Genomic DNA, 17,682 nt, shown 5'->3' on the forward strand with positions numbered 1-17,682 from the left:
AGTTTTTTCATGGAAATATTGATTGAGAAATGTACCTGCTACAGTACAGAACGCTTGAAAAGGCAGCTCTTGATGTCAGCATCAGAAAGTGCAGTACCGAGCCTGCTTCAAGAGCTTCTGCATTTGTGATAATCTGATGAAATGCAGACAGCTCTACAGACCATTACAATGGAAAATATACTCACAAACCAACTTCAAACTTCTATGCTAATTAATTGCAGCTTTCTTGAGCAGATTCTGGTTTTAGCATGGAATGATCTGCTTGCTCACACAATGGATTATTTTACTCTTCTGAGATACGTAGTAAAATAGAGTGATGTCACTGCTAAATTGTCATTTCTTCTCTTGCTAAAGCTTTCCCTACGGTTTTAATTCTCTATATCAGAATTCAAGACTGGGGAAACTTACAGAAGCTGTTGAATAAATTGAGAGCATCTCAAATGTCTTCAGCTCTGTCTTGTGCTTTCATTTCTTTGGGAGAAGAACTCAGGGTAGCCTCTGGCTGCGTAAGGTTTTATCACTTTGACAGTTGTACTGTCCCTTTTTTCCCCGCTCCCACGTGTTTTTACACAAAAGAGTAATTTTAGAGAAATTATTTGATTTTAATTATTTTTGGATGAAATACTTTTAAGACTAGTTATTTTGATCTGTGCTAAAAGAGGAGAGAGAAACTTTTGGAAAGGAAAATACTTACAAAAAACCCTCTCATGATTCCTCCTTAGATTTCCATGTTTGGTTGCTGAAGTTTTTTTCTATCTAAGTGGGTGATTCTAGACAATAGGAGTCTTTGTTTGGAAGCCTAAGCCACCAGTCTAGAATGGCTGTATCTATCTGTGACCTGTTTAGTTTGAAGTGGGTATTTTTACTGTCTTGCACGGCTTTGTACTGTAGCATTGCACAGCATAAGATCAGCTGATGTTGGGCAGTTCAGGCTGGAGCAGATATCATGAGCACTTACTTGCCTTTTGGAGATTTTGATCATTTATGCAAACGAGTTAGTTGTTCATAAGTCGATCCTTTACATTTATGGAATAAGGAGGCGGATAAGGTGTGGGATAGGTTGATATTTTGTGAAAATGACATGCTCGAATAACTGATTTTATCTGATTGCTTTATTGGTGTTAGAGTGCAATCTGTATGGGGATTTGAATCTCAATAAAGCAATACATCTTGTGAAGACCATTCATTCATTTGTCGTAAACCAGATTTTTATCTGGGCAAATCTGTCACTACCTCCATCCCATTGAAGTTTGGTTGTTTCCCTTATGGTGAGTGCTGGTATAATTGAAGCCTGTGTACTCTGGGTACTGGTCTGAAAACAGCACAGAGCGACAGAATGTATAAAACCTCTTTCACGTGTTGTTATAGCTGACAGTGGAAAAATGCTCATGTTTTTGTGATTAGGTAGACTCCTGTGTGAGTACTGTTGGCTCTGTGTGTGTGTGTAGCTGAATCTCGACTATATGACTAGTTGGAAAAAAAAAAGTGTTTCTCTTATATTAGGCAAAGGGAAAAGATACTTCTGTCCTGCATGTTTCAGGAACAGATGCTGGATTTGCACTTCAGGAGAGGGAAGGGAAGTAGTGGGAAGCTTTGTATTCACATCTCCCTGAGTCATTAACAAAATACTGTGGTGAAATCAAGGTTGCTAAACCATCAGCTGTGTGACAGTGTGGGGAGTTTCAAGTAAAGATAAGCTTGTACTCTCTTGCTCTTGCCTCATTAGCTAAGGCTGAAATTGCTTAGATTTTGGATGAAAGATAGCTAGACTCATACCACACAACGTTCTCTTATTATCAAAACAGCACTCTTGTATACTTTATAAGTTTGTCTGTCTTCTGGCTAGCTGCATAACATTTTCCCTTAACTAGAAAGAGCAACATCATTTAGATTGAGTTGTCATAATTATAAAGAGGTTTTTTCTCTTTTAAGGAAATTCTGTGAAATGAGTAACTATGTAAATTTTCCAACTTCTCAACCAGGCTTCATTGGTTCACTGCTTCTTGACTCACAATTATCTCAGTTAAGTCTGGCACTTTTGTTCAGTTTTCTCATTATCATGCAGACAGGGAGTCTGCAAGTTACAACTTTATCCACTTACTCAACTGTGGTCACTTTGTAGTGACACCATTGTTTCTGTAACTGATAACATTTACTTGGAAAAAGAAGCTTCCAACTATCCAAAGCAGATAGTCAAAAGAAATCCATCACTGAAAGAACTTTTGATCTTTTTATTATATATACTCAGAAGAGAGCTTAGACTATTTCCCCCCCTTTTTCTGTAATATCTACATTTCCATTTAGCAATTGAAATGCAATGTAATGCAGTAAAGTGACAGTGTTCTGTTGGTCCAGCAGCACCAATGCACCAATGTCATGGATTTTTAAAGCAATTCTGTTCCTGCCTTGATGAGTGAGACAAAAGCACAAAGCACTGTTGACTTGGTGCGTCAGCCCTTTTTCCCTAATTAAAGAGACGTAAAGTCGTCATGTGATGTTGACTATAAGGAGAAGTAGCAAAGGAAAAAAACATGGCGTAAGCTGCCTTTACAGATATGAAATAATACCCTATGGTCAAATGACATAATCCTGGAATTAATGACCTATCCAGTAGAAGGCCCTGTAGCAGCTGCATTTTAGTCTGACAAATGGCATTGTGTAAAAAATCTGAATGTTTTCTTGAATGGTCAGGACATAGTTTATATTGCCTAGATAATATTTGTTTGAATGAATGGTTTGAAGGTGTTTCTAAGGTATCCTTGAGACACTAAAAGAATTCAGAAATTCAGGAAAACCAGCAGTAGCTACAAGAACCATTACCCATAGTAAGGCTGACTAGAATACGTCAAAACATAGGTCTGGATTTATAAGTCTTTGTTTGTTTAAATTTTACCCGTATTACACTTCGTTTAATGTAGGTATTGTTTTTAAAGTGTATGGGGAGAACTTTTTTTTATGCAACTATAACTGAAAAGTTACACCATGATGGAATAATAATGTAGTCAGGCTCTGTATTTGAAACACAGAAATGCTGCAGTCAGTCCTGCGTCTTCCGTAACAAATCTACTTTAAAGGGTAGCTAAAACTCCTTGTTTAGCTCTGATTTGCTCCAGTGAGGGTTTATATTTAAGTGTTCTTTATGCTTGTTCTTCTCAGTCAGGAACAGAAACTCAAATAGCTTCTCCTTTAAAGCAAGGGGATTTTTAATGACAGCGTGTTTTCCAGATTTCCTCATAATATTGGTTTCTCTTCTGGACCTGAGGGAAAGGCTCTTGATCTAGTTTTTGCAGTGTTTTCCCGGGGAGAATTTTGAATGAGTGTGAGCAGATAATGGTTACTTTTCTTCCTCAATGGAGAGTTAACATCAGATTTAGCCTGTGTTTAATCTTTGCAATTTTTGGTCTGAGAAGTTCATATTTCCAGTGTTCTACTTGATCTAGTTTTTGTATCTTAATGCACTTTCCTGTGTTACAGCCAATCTCAAACTGAACAGCAGCCCTCTCTCCCAAAAACCCTCCACCTAGTTTTGGAGAACTTAAAGAAGCATTGAATACAGGATAAACGCCATGTGAGACATCTTACTCTTGTAGCAGAGGTTGAGTGTATTATGTGCATTTGCGCTGTCACTGGACAATTTGAGTAAAATGTTTGTAAAATATTTTGGCAATAATAGCATACTATAAATAAATAAAATTTATTTAGCCAGATTGCCTAATGGAGTGCATTTTACTACATGGTGGAGGTTTTTTTTTTTAAACGTAAGAATTCCTAATTTGTTATTTAGGCCTTCAGAAGGTATGATATTGGCTTCTGAAGTCATGACATTTGAAACATAATACATTCAGTGTCATGTTCCTTTGCTTTCTGATTTTGATAATTTTGGTTTTTTTATGTGCCAACTTCTGACTGTATCTCAAAGCCTAGGTGTTTACCTATTGTAATATTAGAAACCTCTCTTTAATTTTATTATCATCACTTTAGAGCTGAACCAGGGCTTTTTCAGTACTCTAGAAAGAAATAACTTTGTTGCCTGAAGACTGAGGGGAAAAAGTTTTTTTAGGTGCTTAGACATTGATTCTCCCGTGAGGCAGGGCAACACCTCTAGCTCAAGAATGCACGGAGAAAACGCAGAGAAGGGTCTGTTTTGTCAGCATGTGCTGGTTAAGCTACTGGGTCCTTTCTAGTGCAATCAGCATAGACTATGGGTAGATAGCACCAATACTCTTTTTTTGTTTGGTTGGGTTTTTTAAATTGTTTTATGCTGTCTCAGCTGGTGCATTCAGATGATAAAATCAGTTTGCTGATAAAGTGAATGGCTGCTTACCTGCTATTGCAACAAGGCTGTTCCTTCTACTTGCAGCCTATTGATTTGAAGTTCACATCCTAGACACTTTTACAGTACCTAGCATGCTAGAATTCTGCTTTACACTGTAAAACTGCTATATATCTTTCCTTTTAGTCATATATAGCGTTGTGTAAGTATTGTGTGTCATATCCCATGATGTAACTGTTCTAAAGTTTTTTATTGTTTAAAGCTTTGTTTCACAAGTAAAGCTGAGAGATTTCTTTCTGTTTGAGAGGAACTGGACAAATAGAGGGTAGGAGCCAAGTCAGTCTTTCTAGGCTGTGTAACCTTGGGTGTGGTTGCAAGCAGAATAACCCAATTTTAAGTCCCTGATGCTGCCAGAAAGGATATGGTTCCCAGCCATATTTTTCTGTCTCCTCCCCAGCAGGTTAGCAATACTTCCCTCCCCATGCAGTCAGCTGGCTGGTCCCTGATCTAGTTGTGTATTATTCTAGTTGAGTTCATTCTCAGGTGGTTCACATTGTGACTATGTGACTAGAAGGTATTAATGCCAAGATAGGGACTGGCAGCTGGAACATAAGGATAAGAGCAAGTGAGAACTGCCGTCCCCTTTGGTGCCTGCTTTATCTAAAACTAATCCAGTTGTGCAACTGCAAACTATCCTTGGAAGGCTTTTCTTTAATTACAGGCAAGAAAGAGATAACGTGATGATAAACAGGATTTTAGAAGTGTGTAAAGACAATTCCCTATTGGGAGAACATCTTGATCTGTTCTTGGTTTTCTGTACCCTGAGAAAGGGACATGCAGGTCTCCAAACTACATTCTATCTGTAGGATAGACTGACAGTATAAATGTTCAAGTGTACATGTATCGGTGCAGTTGTCCTAATTGTCAGATCCTCTGTGTTTTCAGCACCTATTCAATAAGAGAGTGGAGGAGGGAGTGATAGAAGGAAGTGGGTTTTTGTAAATTACGTTTTAAATAGAAAAACCACAACAGTTCTCCATAATGCTATGGGATTTCTGTATAGCTCTATTCTAGGAGCACAAGTAGTCCAGACACTTGCTTGGTTTGGCTGACTCTGCAGATTAGAATCAATTTTGCTGTCCTTCTTGTGGGATATTCCTCATGGAAGTAACACAGTCTCTCAAGACAAAATATCCTTTAGAAGGTGTAAGAGAACAAGGAAGTTTTGATTCAAATGTTCACAGGTCTGTGACTCATAGTTGGGTTGGGTTTGGGGATTTCCCCCAGCAGTCTGTGGAAGTGATGTATGGCTGTTGGCCTCATTGACTACTTTAGCTTTGAGTGCCATAAACCAGCACTTTAAGTGACTTTCCATAGCGTTACATCCATTTTCTCATTAGGCTGGCAAGGTTTCTGTAGTTCTTCCAATGAAAATATGTAGGAAATGTTAAAGGATTTCAAGACTTTTAATATTCCCACTTACAGAAATGACACTTATTAAATTGCTTCTACCAGCCTTCCTCACCGAACAGTTAACATACAGATACCAGTGCAAATTATCCTGTTTACCTTACTCTTCTGTATGGAAAACTCTCAAATGTTTTCATTACTGAATACCTTTTCACTTTCCTACTGGTAAGCATGGTAGTTACCATGCTTCACACACTGCACTGACATTCAGAGTATAGACTTCAACTATCAGGGCAATATTTCTTCTAGAAGCATTAGTCCTAACTTGGCTTTGGCACTAATTATTGGGAAGTGCTGTAATCTGATTTGAAAGTCAAATATCTCAGGTATGAGTTATTTACTGTGTTGCTGTCAAAGATGCTATAAGCTTTGTACTCCTAACAACAAATCAGTATTGTGCTAATGCTTCGTATGTAAAAATAGCTAGTTATGTTTGACCCTAGATGTAATAATTAATAATACATCCCTTTTTAAAGCCTATTTCCATGAAGTAATTATGTCTTCCAATGTCTATGTTTTCTGCTTTTCCCTGTATTTGTCAAAACCGTTTACTTCAGAGGTTTTTTTGTGCTAACAGTTTTCAGTGAAATTATGTTTCTTTTTCATTTTTTTGTAGGCAACAGGGATTTTGCTCCTGATGATCCGCTGGAATTTAAATCTCATCAGTGGTTTGGAGCCTCTGTGAGATCCAAAAATGATAAAATTCTGGTATGTTTCTGATGCCTTTCAAATGTTTCAGTACTGTGATATTGTAGTGGAAAAATATGTAGAAATATCTGTAAAATTCAGAACAAAATCCCACTAATCAGCTTGACTTGTCTTTTTCAGCATTTACTGGCTAGACTTTTCTTAACTCTTTATAACTCTATATAAACAAATAGCATTTTTATAGCATTTTTCTCTGTTTTTGAAGAAAGTAGTAGAATTAGTTTGCGAAACTTAGCAAGTGCTATAAATTCTTGAGGAACTCTTCACAATTCTTCCTTTAAAAAATGTTATTTCTAAAAGTCCTGTGATAAACCAGGTGTTTCTAAAAGTATAACCTAGTGGTATTTCTGCCTCAGTTTTGATAGTATAAATCCCCTCTAATAACCCATCTGCCAAAATTTTGTTTGATTATTATTCTCTAGACACTTGGAATTCTGTTGTATTCTCAACATTTTGATGAATTTTTCCTCACTGCTGTGTGTTATTTCTTAGGCCTGTGCCCCATTGTACCACTGGAGAACTGAAACAAAACAAGAGAGAGAGCCTGTAGGAACTTGCTACCTGCTTTCTGGATCTAGATCTGTGGAATATGCACCCTGCAGGTCAAGTACGTGTTAAGAGTTTTATTGCTTTTCTGTTTGGAATTTCTCATATTTTGTGTACAGTTGAAGTGGGATATTTTACAGGTATTTCCCCCTTCAATACTTAACTCTCACAGCAATAAGAAGGAAAAAAAAAGTAAGCTAGATGCAGATATCTGAATTCTCCTTCAGTTGATGCAGATCTTGCTTTCTCTACTGAAGGCCAGAGGAAAATCTTAGATCCAAGTATCATTTTCAGAGAACACCTCTAGAATTTTCTGAAGCTGAATTGTTATTCAAGTAATTTTTTAAGAGAAAGCTCATTTTAGAAGTCAAGGTTTTTCACAAGTACATTCTGATTTCTGTGTATGCATACATGCGTAGCACTGTTTTGTTTTTAATTCTAAAAGTTGTTTAACAACTTGAGACTTATTTTTCAAATGCTTTGCATCTATACCATGTATTCCAGTTTATTCAGATGGTTATAACCTTCTTTTTTTTATTATTTGCTGAAAGTAGTTGATGAACTGGAGGAATGAAATACAGCATGGTATGGCATAAAAGGAAGTTAAAACTAAATCCTTCTAGTTAATTAGTCACACATCCAGATAAGAGGATCTCAACATTTCTACTCTGTAGATACATAATTGTAAGATTAATTCAGCCATAACAAATGTTACTGGAATGAGTCTTGGTATGTAGAGATTTTTTCACTCAGGCTTTGTTTTTTTTTTGTTTTACGGCAATACTTGAAAAAATGTACATTTATGTACCTTTCAGATTTTTCTTCCATACCAAAACTTACTCCAGATACCTTATTTCCTCAATAAAAATGCAACTATTTCCCAAAAAAACTTTTAAAGATCAAAATACAAAAGAGTATATAATTGGTATTTATTTTTACTGTGTTAGGCTAGAACATGGGTTAATGTTCTATTTATGCTATGCCAGCCCTAAAATTGTCACAGCATTTGATTGGAAATTGCTGATAAGAGAAGATACTGATTTGATGGAAAAAAAATAATTCCAAGGTTGAAGTTCAAGAGTGCAAGGTTACCTAGGAAGATTCATTGGAAAATCCATGGAATCATCTGATCTAGTGCTGAGAACACTTATTTATTTTTCTCCTTCTCTTCTTTTTTTTTTTTTTTGTAGCCACAATCGATGCAGATGGGCAGGGATTTTGTCAAGGTGGATTTAGCATTGACTTTACAAAGGTATGTGATTCTTTCTCAGTTCCTGCAAGTCAGCTGACAGTTGCAAATTAACAACATCTCTGATATAGACCACATAGAAGCAGAGCTGTTATGAAACTAAATATAAACTACCATTCCTGGAGGGGAAAAAATCACAACCAAAGGCATCCTTGCAAATAAAAATAACTTCAAAGCACTCCAGTATTATAAACCTGTGTCTCCCTACATCTTGACAGCAACACACTTTCATGTAGGAATCACATCTTGAGTAACTGGTCTGCTTTTCCAGCCTTACATCATAAACCTTTGCTGCAGCTAGTCCTTAGGTGAAATGAGCTGTAGTTTTTTGAGATGTTTATTTTGAAGGGAATGGTGCATAGCTAGTGTTACTTCTTGAGGAAGAATAACTTACTGCTAAAGGGAAGTGGTAAAAACTGTTGTTATGAGTTATGTTTTGTTTTTCTTATCAGCAGAAGTAGAGTTTTATTGCTATCTGTTATGTTTATTCTGCTTTGATGTTCTTGCTGCCTTTTATACTTTTGATTGTTTTGTTTTGGTTTTTTTTTTTTAAATATTTGCAATTAGTTTTAAAATCCAAGCACAATTAAAATACACAAATCTGAGAGGTAACTATCGTTATTTATACTGTACAGTTAAGTTGTTTATCATAGTCTGGACATGTTAAGACTGCAAGTCAAGTTTGTGATGTAGCAGTTTTTGGGGTTTTTCACACCTTATAGTTGGGTCAAATCACTATTTGTCTGAGCACACCCTTGTTTTTCCTCCAGAGGAAATTGTGCAAAGTGTGCAAAGGACTGTGTTTGAGTTATTTTAAATCCAGTTCTCAGGTTTACTATGCGGACTGTAACCCCAGTTAAAACCAGCCTTGAACTCTAATCCAAAACTGTAGCAAAATTAGCAGGCCTTGAGTAAAAGGTTTCTCCAAATCTCTGACCTAGATTTTTCTGATTGGGGAATATGAGAGATTTTAAGATTAAAACCCAAGTAAATACTTTAATTATGCAACAAAGCCCATGGCCTGTTTCAGTACTTACGGAGCAAATTCACAGTGCTGGGATAGCTAATGTAGTTAAAGTTTTAGAAAGTGGTTTGTAGGTTGCAGTTGTACCAAGGAATACAGAGTAGCGGAATTACATCACAGCCTACTGAGTTACTCTGACAGTAAGTTACAGAAAGTGAGAGGGGCTGAAGATGAAACTAGTTTTGTGTACTGACCTAAAAACATGCTGTGATCACCTTGTAATGGTCTTCAAGTTTTCTCTTCATTGTATTTCTGTTATCTTAATGTGTGCAGAGTGGTCTGTTACAATAAAAGTAAAATTCATCCTAGAATCTTAAATGGGTGAAATAGAGAGGCAAATCAGTGATATTGTTTGTTATCGTAGCATTTTGCAAGATGTGTTCTTGATTAAACATACCTTCAAAAAATAAAATGTATTGAGAATCAGTGCACTGCAGTGATAGTCATGCTTGAGATTACACAGGACATATTGTCTTGTCTTTAGATAGTTTAATATGGTTTTGTGGTGTGTTTTTTTTTTTTTTTTTCTTTCTCCTCCAAGGGAGACAGAGTGCTGCTTGGAGGACCTGGAAGCTTTTACTGGCAAGGTGAGATATATCATTTAAGTCGCAGAGACCTCTTAGATTTTTGTCTTTATTCGCTTAGTTACTTGGATCTATAGTCCTCCAACCACGTCAAGTCAAAGTGTCTGTCAGTGTTGCCCATCCAGGGACAAAAGACCACAATTAGAATTAAGTACCACAGACATTGGAACTCCCAAAGTACAGGGAGGGCTTAATTGCTGCTTATGGTCCCAAGTATACAAGGCTACTTAACTTGGGGAAAAAAACAATTTAATGCAGCACCAACAAAAACATAACCATAAAACCCCAAAACATAACAAACAGGAAACACAGAGTGATACAAAGATGAAGAGCACAACCAGCCCTTTAAAACCAACTGCCTACCACACTTCTGAGGCTGAGAGCCCTCACCTTGTCTTTATCTCCTCCTCCCATTAATGGCTCAGGGAGAGAGAGAATGGGGGTTTCAGTCAGTCAATGGCTTCTGCTGTTTTTTGTGTCCTGAGGACAGGCAGGCTCCTCATAGATCCTCCCTCTTCTTCTGCGGGACACCTCACGCACCCGGCAGCACTGCACGGGCCACTCTGACAGTGTTGTTCCTCTCAAAGGCTGCAGCTCCTCTCTGCCTTTCCTGTGGGTCTCTGCAGCCTGAGGTCACCTCCTCACACAATCAAGTCTGAGAACTCTTTACCGGCCTTACACTGTCGCCCTGTCCCCCTGTTACCAAGCAAAAGCAGCTCCTCACAAAACCATGACAGTCAGTAAGAAAACTAAGTTTTTCTGATCCTTCAAGATATTTCCTGAATAATTAAGGCACCACAGATTAAAGCTGAAGTAATAATTGTATAGTTGTGTTGTCTTTTTAAATGACACTATGACTGTTTTCAAGGCATTTTCTGAGGAATGTGGATTTTGTTTCCACCAGCAGGATAAATTTCCTTTAGGATATTTTGCTTGTTGTTTCAAAATCTATGTTTTGTAATTTCTGACACACATAGGAAGCATGCATTTTTCTAGAAATGTACCCTGCAAAGAGAGAATCATCATTATTTTCCATTGACAGTGGAGATGTGTCATATTTGTTTATATTGATCTGTTTGTGCCATAGTGCGCATTTTTCATCTAACTGCGCTGTTTACACAGATCATTACCTATATATTTTACTGATGTGGGCTTGGGTCAGTATTCTTCAGGATCATATAATATTTGACTATCAATCTGTTCAAAAGACGGTGCTGCTACAGTGAAGACATAGCTGCCAAACTTTGTTACCTCTTTTGTTATTGTAAATACTGATGCTTATGAAAGCTTTTCTGCATTATGCTAGCCTTCGTGTAGATGCAGCATCATGGGGGGCTTGTTTCCAGTACCCTGTTTGAAAATCTGAGCAAAATGGAATTTTTGAAGCTAAACAGCAGATAGAGTATAATACACCTTATGTTTATGTAGTGATTTTATTGCTTTTTGTCAAAAGTGACATGTGATCTGCTGAAACAACCTTATTCTCTACTACTACTACCAAAACCCACCACCTGAGCTCTGAATAGAAGACAATAGTATATCTGTAAAAAAAAAATAGACTTTTCATGCCATATTTTTATTACACATTCTGAGATGCTGGAGGAGTAGTTTTCCCTGTATTGCACGCATGTATGAATATGTATGTGAAGTAAGTGCTCTTCTGAAAAAAAAGTTTGAATTCAAGATATAATTTAAACTCAAAGGACTGTAATGGAGTCCCCACCTACTGGCTAGTGAAGTGAAAACAGTGCCATAATATCCGATGCTCATCTTACTTGCTTCCTGTCTGCCATATTCAGCTCTCATCTGAAGACACTTAGATTGGAGTGATGACCCAGTTCTGCATATGCCTACTATTACCTAACTGAGCAGTTCTTTGCAAGTCCTGGCTTATCTGTAGAAGCAGCTTCTGTTTTCAGTGAGAACTCTTTCTGAGCTTTTCATTAAATATGTGCATAAATTTTTGCTGAAGTAGAATCCAGATTTGCACTTCGATCTTTTCTAGTGCTGCTGCTGTTGGCAGTTTTATGGTAAGTATTGTGGAAAAGTTGTTGCTTTAGAAGCAAGCATTCTGTAGATGAGTCCTGTTGCTTGTTGAATGAGTGCACACATATTTTACTTGTGGTTTTAGACTGTTTTCATTCTCTTTAGGACAACTTATTTCTGATCGAGTGACAGAGATCGTGGCTAAATACGACTCCAAAGTCTACACTACAAAGTATGATGACCAATTAGCAACCAGACCTGCCAGTGCTGCTTTTGATGACAGCTATTTGGGTGAGTGGTTTGAAAAGGAAGGAATCTTACTTGTACTTGAACTCCCTTGCGTTGTTCATATTTATGTCAAAATCACACTGCTATCAAGTCAATGCTTGACACATACCTGAAGAGCTACATACCTGAAAATGCATAAATTTATGTATGATAGAAACTCAGTTATCTCTAAGTAGACTTCAAAAACCAACTGATGACCAAAAAAAAAGGAAATATGTCTATGATTTTTTGTGCTTTGTGATTCAGGATGACTATGGGAATGGCTGAGGTATAATTTTTATGAGAGAAGTTAATCCCATATCTACTTTTTTAGGAAGCAGCTGTTTCTAAATAATCTACAAAAAAAAAATAAAGATGTGAAATAATCATGTTTGGGAAGAAAAATGATGAAGAAAGTCCCTTAGTGAATTGCAAAAACATTGTTTTACTTATTGTGTATCTAACAGGATTCAGAAAAAAAGCAAGGATAGACCTGGAGAGTTCCCAGGATGATAATTTTAACATGTTCATCTTCTGATCTCGAATTCATGGGTGCAGATGAATTACAGTCTACTCGTTTAACTGTTAATAGTCTAAGCTGCTTAGGAGCAATATTCCGTTGCATTTTAAGATGAAGTAAGAGGACTCTGCATAGAGACCTCTGAAGAGCATTAACCTTTCGTCTAGGTTTAATAAGATTTTTAAAGTGATATACATTTTTTTTTTCTGTTGATCAGGTTATTCAGTGGCAGTTGGAGACTTCAATGGTGATGGCATAGAAGGTAAGACCTTTAATTGACTGAGCAGATATTTCAAATAAATGATATAGAACAAATGATACAGTGTACAGGAAAATGCACAAGGTACTAGGAATGAGCTACTCTGTTTAAGCAAAGCTTTGGTGCATTGGTACCTGAAAATTATCTGAGTGTCTTGCTTTATATTTCAGACTTTGTATCAGGAGTCCCAAGAGCAGCAAGAACTCTAGGCATGGTAGGAATTTTGAAATACTAAACTTAACGGAGAATAAAAAAGATTCCTGTTGTTGGTATGCTGTAAGGTGTATTTTGGTTTTTTTATGTGCAGGTGTCTATTTACAATGGGAAAAACATGTCTTCCATGTACAACTTCACTGGAGAGCAGGTATGTAGCTTTGTTCAGTGTGGTGGGTGACCAGGAGGCTATCCTTGTAGAAAGATGACACACTGAGATGGTATTTAGAGTATTAAAACATACAATATTCTGTGTGGTATTAGCTTATGTGTCTAAGAAACATTTTATAAAGTTGGTAGGAATCCTAAAAATATATGTTCTGTGAGTTCCTGTTTCATAGTACTACTTAGAAAAACAATCTCACTTAAATGAAGGAAATCCTGCCTATTTGGAGAACTGGGGAAGAAGACTGGATCATGAAAGGGCAGAATGGGGAAAGTAGCAGATGAGTTTACGTTCTAGCTTATATGAAGAAAAGAAAGATAAGAAATGTAAGGAGACAACAAAAATGTGTTCTATGTTGTCATCTCTCTAACATCTTTTCTGTACAGTTTTGTATAAACTTGTTTATATCACTGCAACTAAGAAGTTTTGTTTAATTTTTGTTTTTCAGATGGCTGCCTATTTTGGGTATTCGGTGGCTGCCACAGATATCAATGGCGACAAGTAATTGCTCTCTTCTCCTCACTGTCACCCAACTGGTTTATAGAAAGGAAAAAAAGAAGCTTTTTTATGCAAAATAGCTTTCCACCTTCATTACTGGTTTAAGACGTAACTGTGCAACACACTTTCTTGCTAACACTCAGCATTTGTTTTAACAATTGTAGATTTGTTTCTCTACTTGCATAAGTACACGTGTATTCACATGTTTTAAATGTGTTAAATTCTAACATATTTGTGCTTACTTTGTCAGTAAATTTTTGCCTTCAGTTACAATGTAAAGATGGGCAACTGTCATCTCAACGTTGACTTCAATGCTGAGTTGGTCCTACTAACGGATACTTTAGGGAATGAAACTGAAACTTCATTTTGTTACTGAAAAACTTTATCCTTCTTTACTCCAGTTATACAGATTTGTTTATTGGAGCCCCTCTTTTTATGGATCGAGGTTCTGATGGGAAACTTCAAGAGGTTGGACAGGTTTCCATTTGCCTTCAACGAGCCTCTGGAGGATTTCACATCACCAAGCTGAATGGTTTTGAAATATTTGCAAGATTCAGCAGTTCTATTGCACCTTTGGGGGATCTAGATCAGGACGGCTTCAATGGTAGGACATCATTTACTGATCGATATTTTCCATTCATAGATGAAATCTAGGTAGCACACTGAATGTGGATTCTACACACAAACATTAGGCATTCTAACCATGACTGCATGTTGGATACTAAGGTCTAGACTCCTTTCGATGCTTGTATGCTACTCCCAAGACTGCTAACAGGAGTTACATGTATGCATCGAGCAGAGACTATACCATTTAAACTACAAAATGGATTATTTTAGCTGTTACACTGATAAGTACAGTAGAAATTTTGATGAAACATCTGACTCTCCACTGTGGCTTGTTATGACATCTCAATATAATTTTCCTATTTCCATTGCTTAAAGCTTGAATTTCCAGAAACAGAGTTGTGACTGAAGGGAAGATTTTATTTCAGAGAGATGATTAAAAATGTTCTGATAAATTTTCCTGTGAAAAATCTAGAATTTTTTCATTTATAAATGGCACACACTGAAAATATCCCATAACAGTTACAGCCAGCTATACCAAGAGCTGAGTGTCTTTCACAAGTATTTAAATGAGAAGTTTGAGTCTGATACAACTGCAGCTATGGACTTTCAAATGCATTGTCAGAGCTTTATGTTACTTTCACTTAGGAATGGAGAACAAGGAAACAGACAATCATATAGTTTGGGTATGGTGACTTCCAGGAGCCCTAGGGAGAACATTTTGTTTTAAAAGTCATACTCCTGTACTTCTAAAGAGTGGAAAGAATTTTTTTAGAGTTTCACAGAAAATGCTTGGTTGTGTTTTTTTCTGTCCTGCTTGCAAGCTAAGTATTTTCTGAAAGATCAGAAAATATAATAGGCTAATATTTTGAATTTCCAGGTAGCTCTAATTAATTTTAAAATGAAATTATAAAATCATAGAATCACAGAACAAGTCTGGAAGGGCCTTTTTAGTTGCTAATAATATACAGAATTAGTGTGAAGATGCAATATCAGTGCAGCTATTTGCAAAAGACATTGGAAAAGTTACAGGTGATGGCAAAAAATCTGGTCACTTGATGAGAGTATCCAAAAAATGTTGTGATTCCACCATATTTCAATCTGAAATACACTCTAGGTGAGAAAATCATAACTGCCTCTTTTTAATTACTTGATCATTCTTAAGTCTGTTTTTTCAGTCTTTTTTTTTCTGCCTTATTTTATTTTGGGAGTGTTAGTTAAAATACTTTTCAGCACAGTCTGGTGCTTAACTGGAATTTCTGCTGCTTTCATAGAGTTTGTAAGGATAAGTCAGAAATACAAAATGGTAAACTTCTGAGGCCTTGTTCTTGTCATGAAACTTTCTCAAATTTAAAGGAAGAGGAGGGAGTAGTGTAATTACTCTGTATAGTGTTTATGTTTGGTCTTTGAACCATCTGCACATATTGAATTTAGATAATATGTACACTTCTAAAGTTGTCATTATAGATAGTCCTGTTAACATTTTGTTTATTAGTAATGACTACTCTCAAATTGATTAAGCTTTAGGATATATTAAGCATATAAATAAAATAGCTTAAGACTTACTAAGCTTAACTGCACCAACTGAAAATTCTCCATAAAACATATTGCCAAGCTATGATCAGAATAGATTGGAATTTGATATTTACTGTTGCTTTGGGCTGATTTAAATTTTCCAGAATTATTAAAATGTCACACCCTTTGGAACAATATGAGTCTGTTAACATCATGGGCAGATAGTCCCAATTAGTTTTGTGATTTGTGGCCAACAGTGACTAATTCTGGGTGTTTAAAGCTCTCAAAAGAATCTCAGATCCATATGATTTGACTATAAGTCTATTACTGAAGTGCAGAAATATTTCCAGAACTTCTCCTTCTCCTGCCACTGCCACATACAAGTCTATGGTATTTATTCTTATGAAGCATTTACACTTTCTAGAAAAAACAATATGCAATTGGGAAAAATAAACCCAAAACAAAAACAGATTGATGAGCATTTTAAAGGCTGATTGCATTTCCTTCTTACAGGTGCACATTGAAACTGTAAGTTCTCCTAGTCTGTGTCTGGAGATGCTGACAATTGTTCTTTTGGTTTACAGACATTGCAGTTGCTGCACCATATGGTGGAGAGGACAAGAGAGGACTTGTCTATATTTATAACGGAAGAGCAAATGGTTTGAATGCAGCCCCATCTCAAATTCTTGAAGGGCAGTGGGCTGCTCGCACTATGCCACCGAGTTTTGGGTACTCACTGAAAGGAGCCACAGATGTGGACAAAAATGGATATCCAGGTCCTTTGCTCTAAATGTCACTTTAGAATAACCTAATAGTGCCCCATTGCTGATTAACAGCATATATTAAAAAATAAGTTGTAATGTATTTCTCTCTTCTTGCTAGACTTGATTGTTGGAGCCTTTGGTGTTGACACAGCTGTTTTGTATAGGTAAGTGTCCCTCTATGCTTTTATGTAAGTGTGAGCAGATGGAAAGTTCAGTAGTGTTCCTGAAGTCCAAAAGAGAGCAGATCAGGGAAGTCTGAAATGCAGCCCCTTCACCTTCCAAACTGCTGATAGTTAAAGGAGGTCATACTGCTGTTTTCACTAAGTAAATCTACAGTCTGCTATTTACTGTTTATATTTCTCAATAATCTATAGTTAAGAGAAAATATAAATAAGCTGTCTTCAAGGCTTTCTGAGTGACTTTTATAGATTCTGACACATACAGGGTGCTGCTAACTATTATACTGCAATCCTGATTGTGTTAATTTTGGAATAACGTGTGTGCCAGAAATAAAGAGGACTTCCTCTTAACACAGTTGTCTATGTTCTGATTCCAATGATAAGGAACGGGCACAGAAAAGCTTACTGCTGTTCCCTACTCAATGATTATTTGTTGTTACTGCAGTTTCACTAAATATTGTCTATGTGTGTATGTGTGTTTTTCACAATTTGATGGGGAGGGTATTGTCTAACATAGTGTTTGAATGCTGTCAAAGATGATGTTTTCTTTTGCAGAGCTAGACCAGTTATTAGAGTAAATGCTGCCCTAGAAGTTAATCCAACCATTCTAAACCCAGAAAACAAAGCCTGTTCACTGTCAGACGTAAAAGTTTCTTGGTAAGCAGTTGCTTTGTTTTACTTTGAGGGGAGAGACATTTTTAATTTTTTTTGTTTTTATAAACTTTCAATTTTGAAAGAATTCAGGAAGTCTAGTCATCTGAAAAACACAGATTTTTCTGTAAGGACCATAAAAAATACAAACTTGGCAACAGTGAAAGGACCGACATTGTCTTCAATAGCTGCTGGACTGCATCCTTTCTGCAGAGACTGGCAGTTGTGTTGAGTTCAGTAAGATCT

The 17,682-nt window shown here is 36.6% G+C and overlaps 1 protein-coding gene across 1 annotated transcript in view; it reads left to right on the forward strand.

Annotated features, from left to right (window-relative positions):
• Positions 1-17,682, forward strand: part of ITGAV (integrin subunit alpha V) — a 51,223-nt gene that overhangs the window by 10,052 nt on the left and 23,489 nt on the right. The window contains exons 3-15 of the mRNA XM_062002361.1: positions 6,360-6,451; positions 6,944-7,058; positions 8,188-8,249; positions 9,812-9,857; positions 12,006-12,131; positions 12,845-12,889; positions 13,057-13,100; positions 13,194-13,250; positions 13,714-13,766; positions 14,165-14,367; positions 16,427-16,618; positions 16,725-16,770; positions 17,341-17,442. Coding sequence (XP_061858345.1) covers positions 6,360-6,451; positions 6,944-7,058; positions 8,188-8,249; positions 9,812-9,857; positions 12,006-12,131; positions 12,845-12,889; positions 13,057-13,100; positions 13,194-13,250; positions 13,714-13,766; positions 14,165-14,367; positions 16,427-16,618; positions 16,725-16,770; positions 17,341-17,442 — 1,183 coding nt within the window. The remainder of the gene's footprint in view (positions 1-6,359; positions 6,452-6,943; positions 7,059-8,187; positions 8,250-9,811; positions 9,858-12,005; positions 12,132-12,844; positions 12,890-13,056; positions 13,101-13,193; positions 13,251-13,713; positions 13,767-14,164; positions 14,368-16,426; positions 16,619-16,724; positions 16,771-17,340; positions 17,443-17,682) is intronic.

This window comes from Colius striatus, chromosome 9, assembly GCF_028858725.1.
Source record: "Colius striatus isolate bColStr4 chromosome 9, bColStr4.1.hap1, whole genome shotgun sequence".
NCBI lineage: Eukaryota > Metazoa > Chordata > Aves > Coliiformes > Coliidae > Colius > Colius striatus.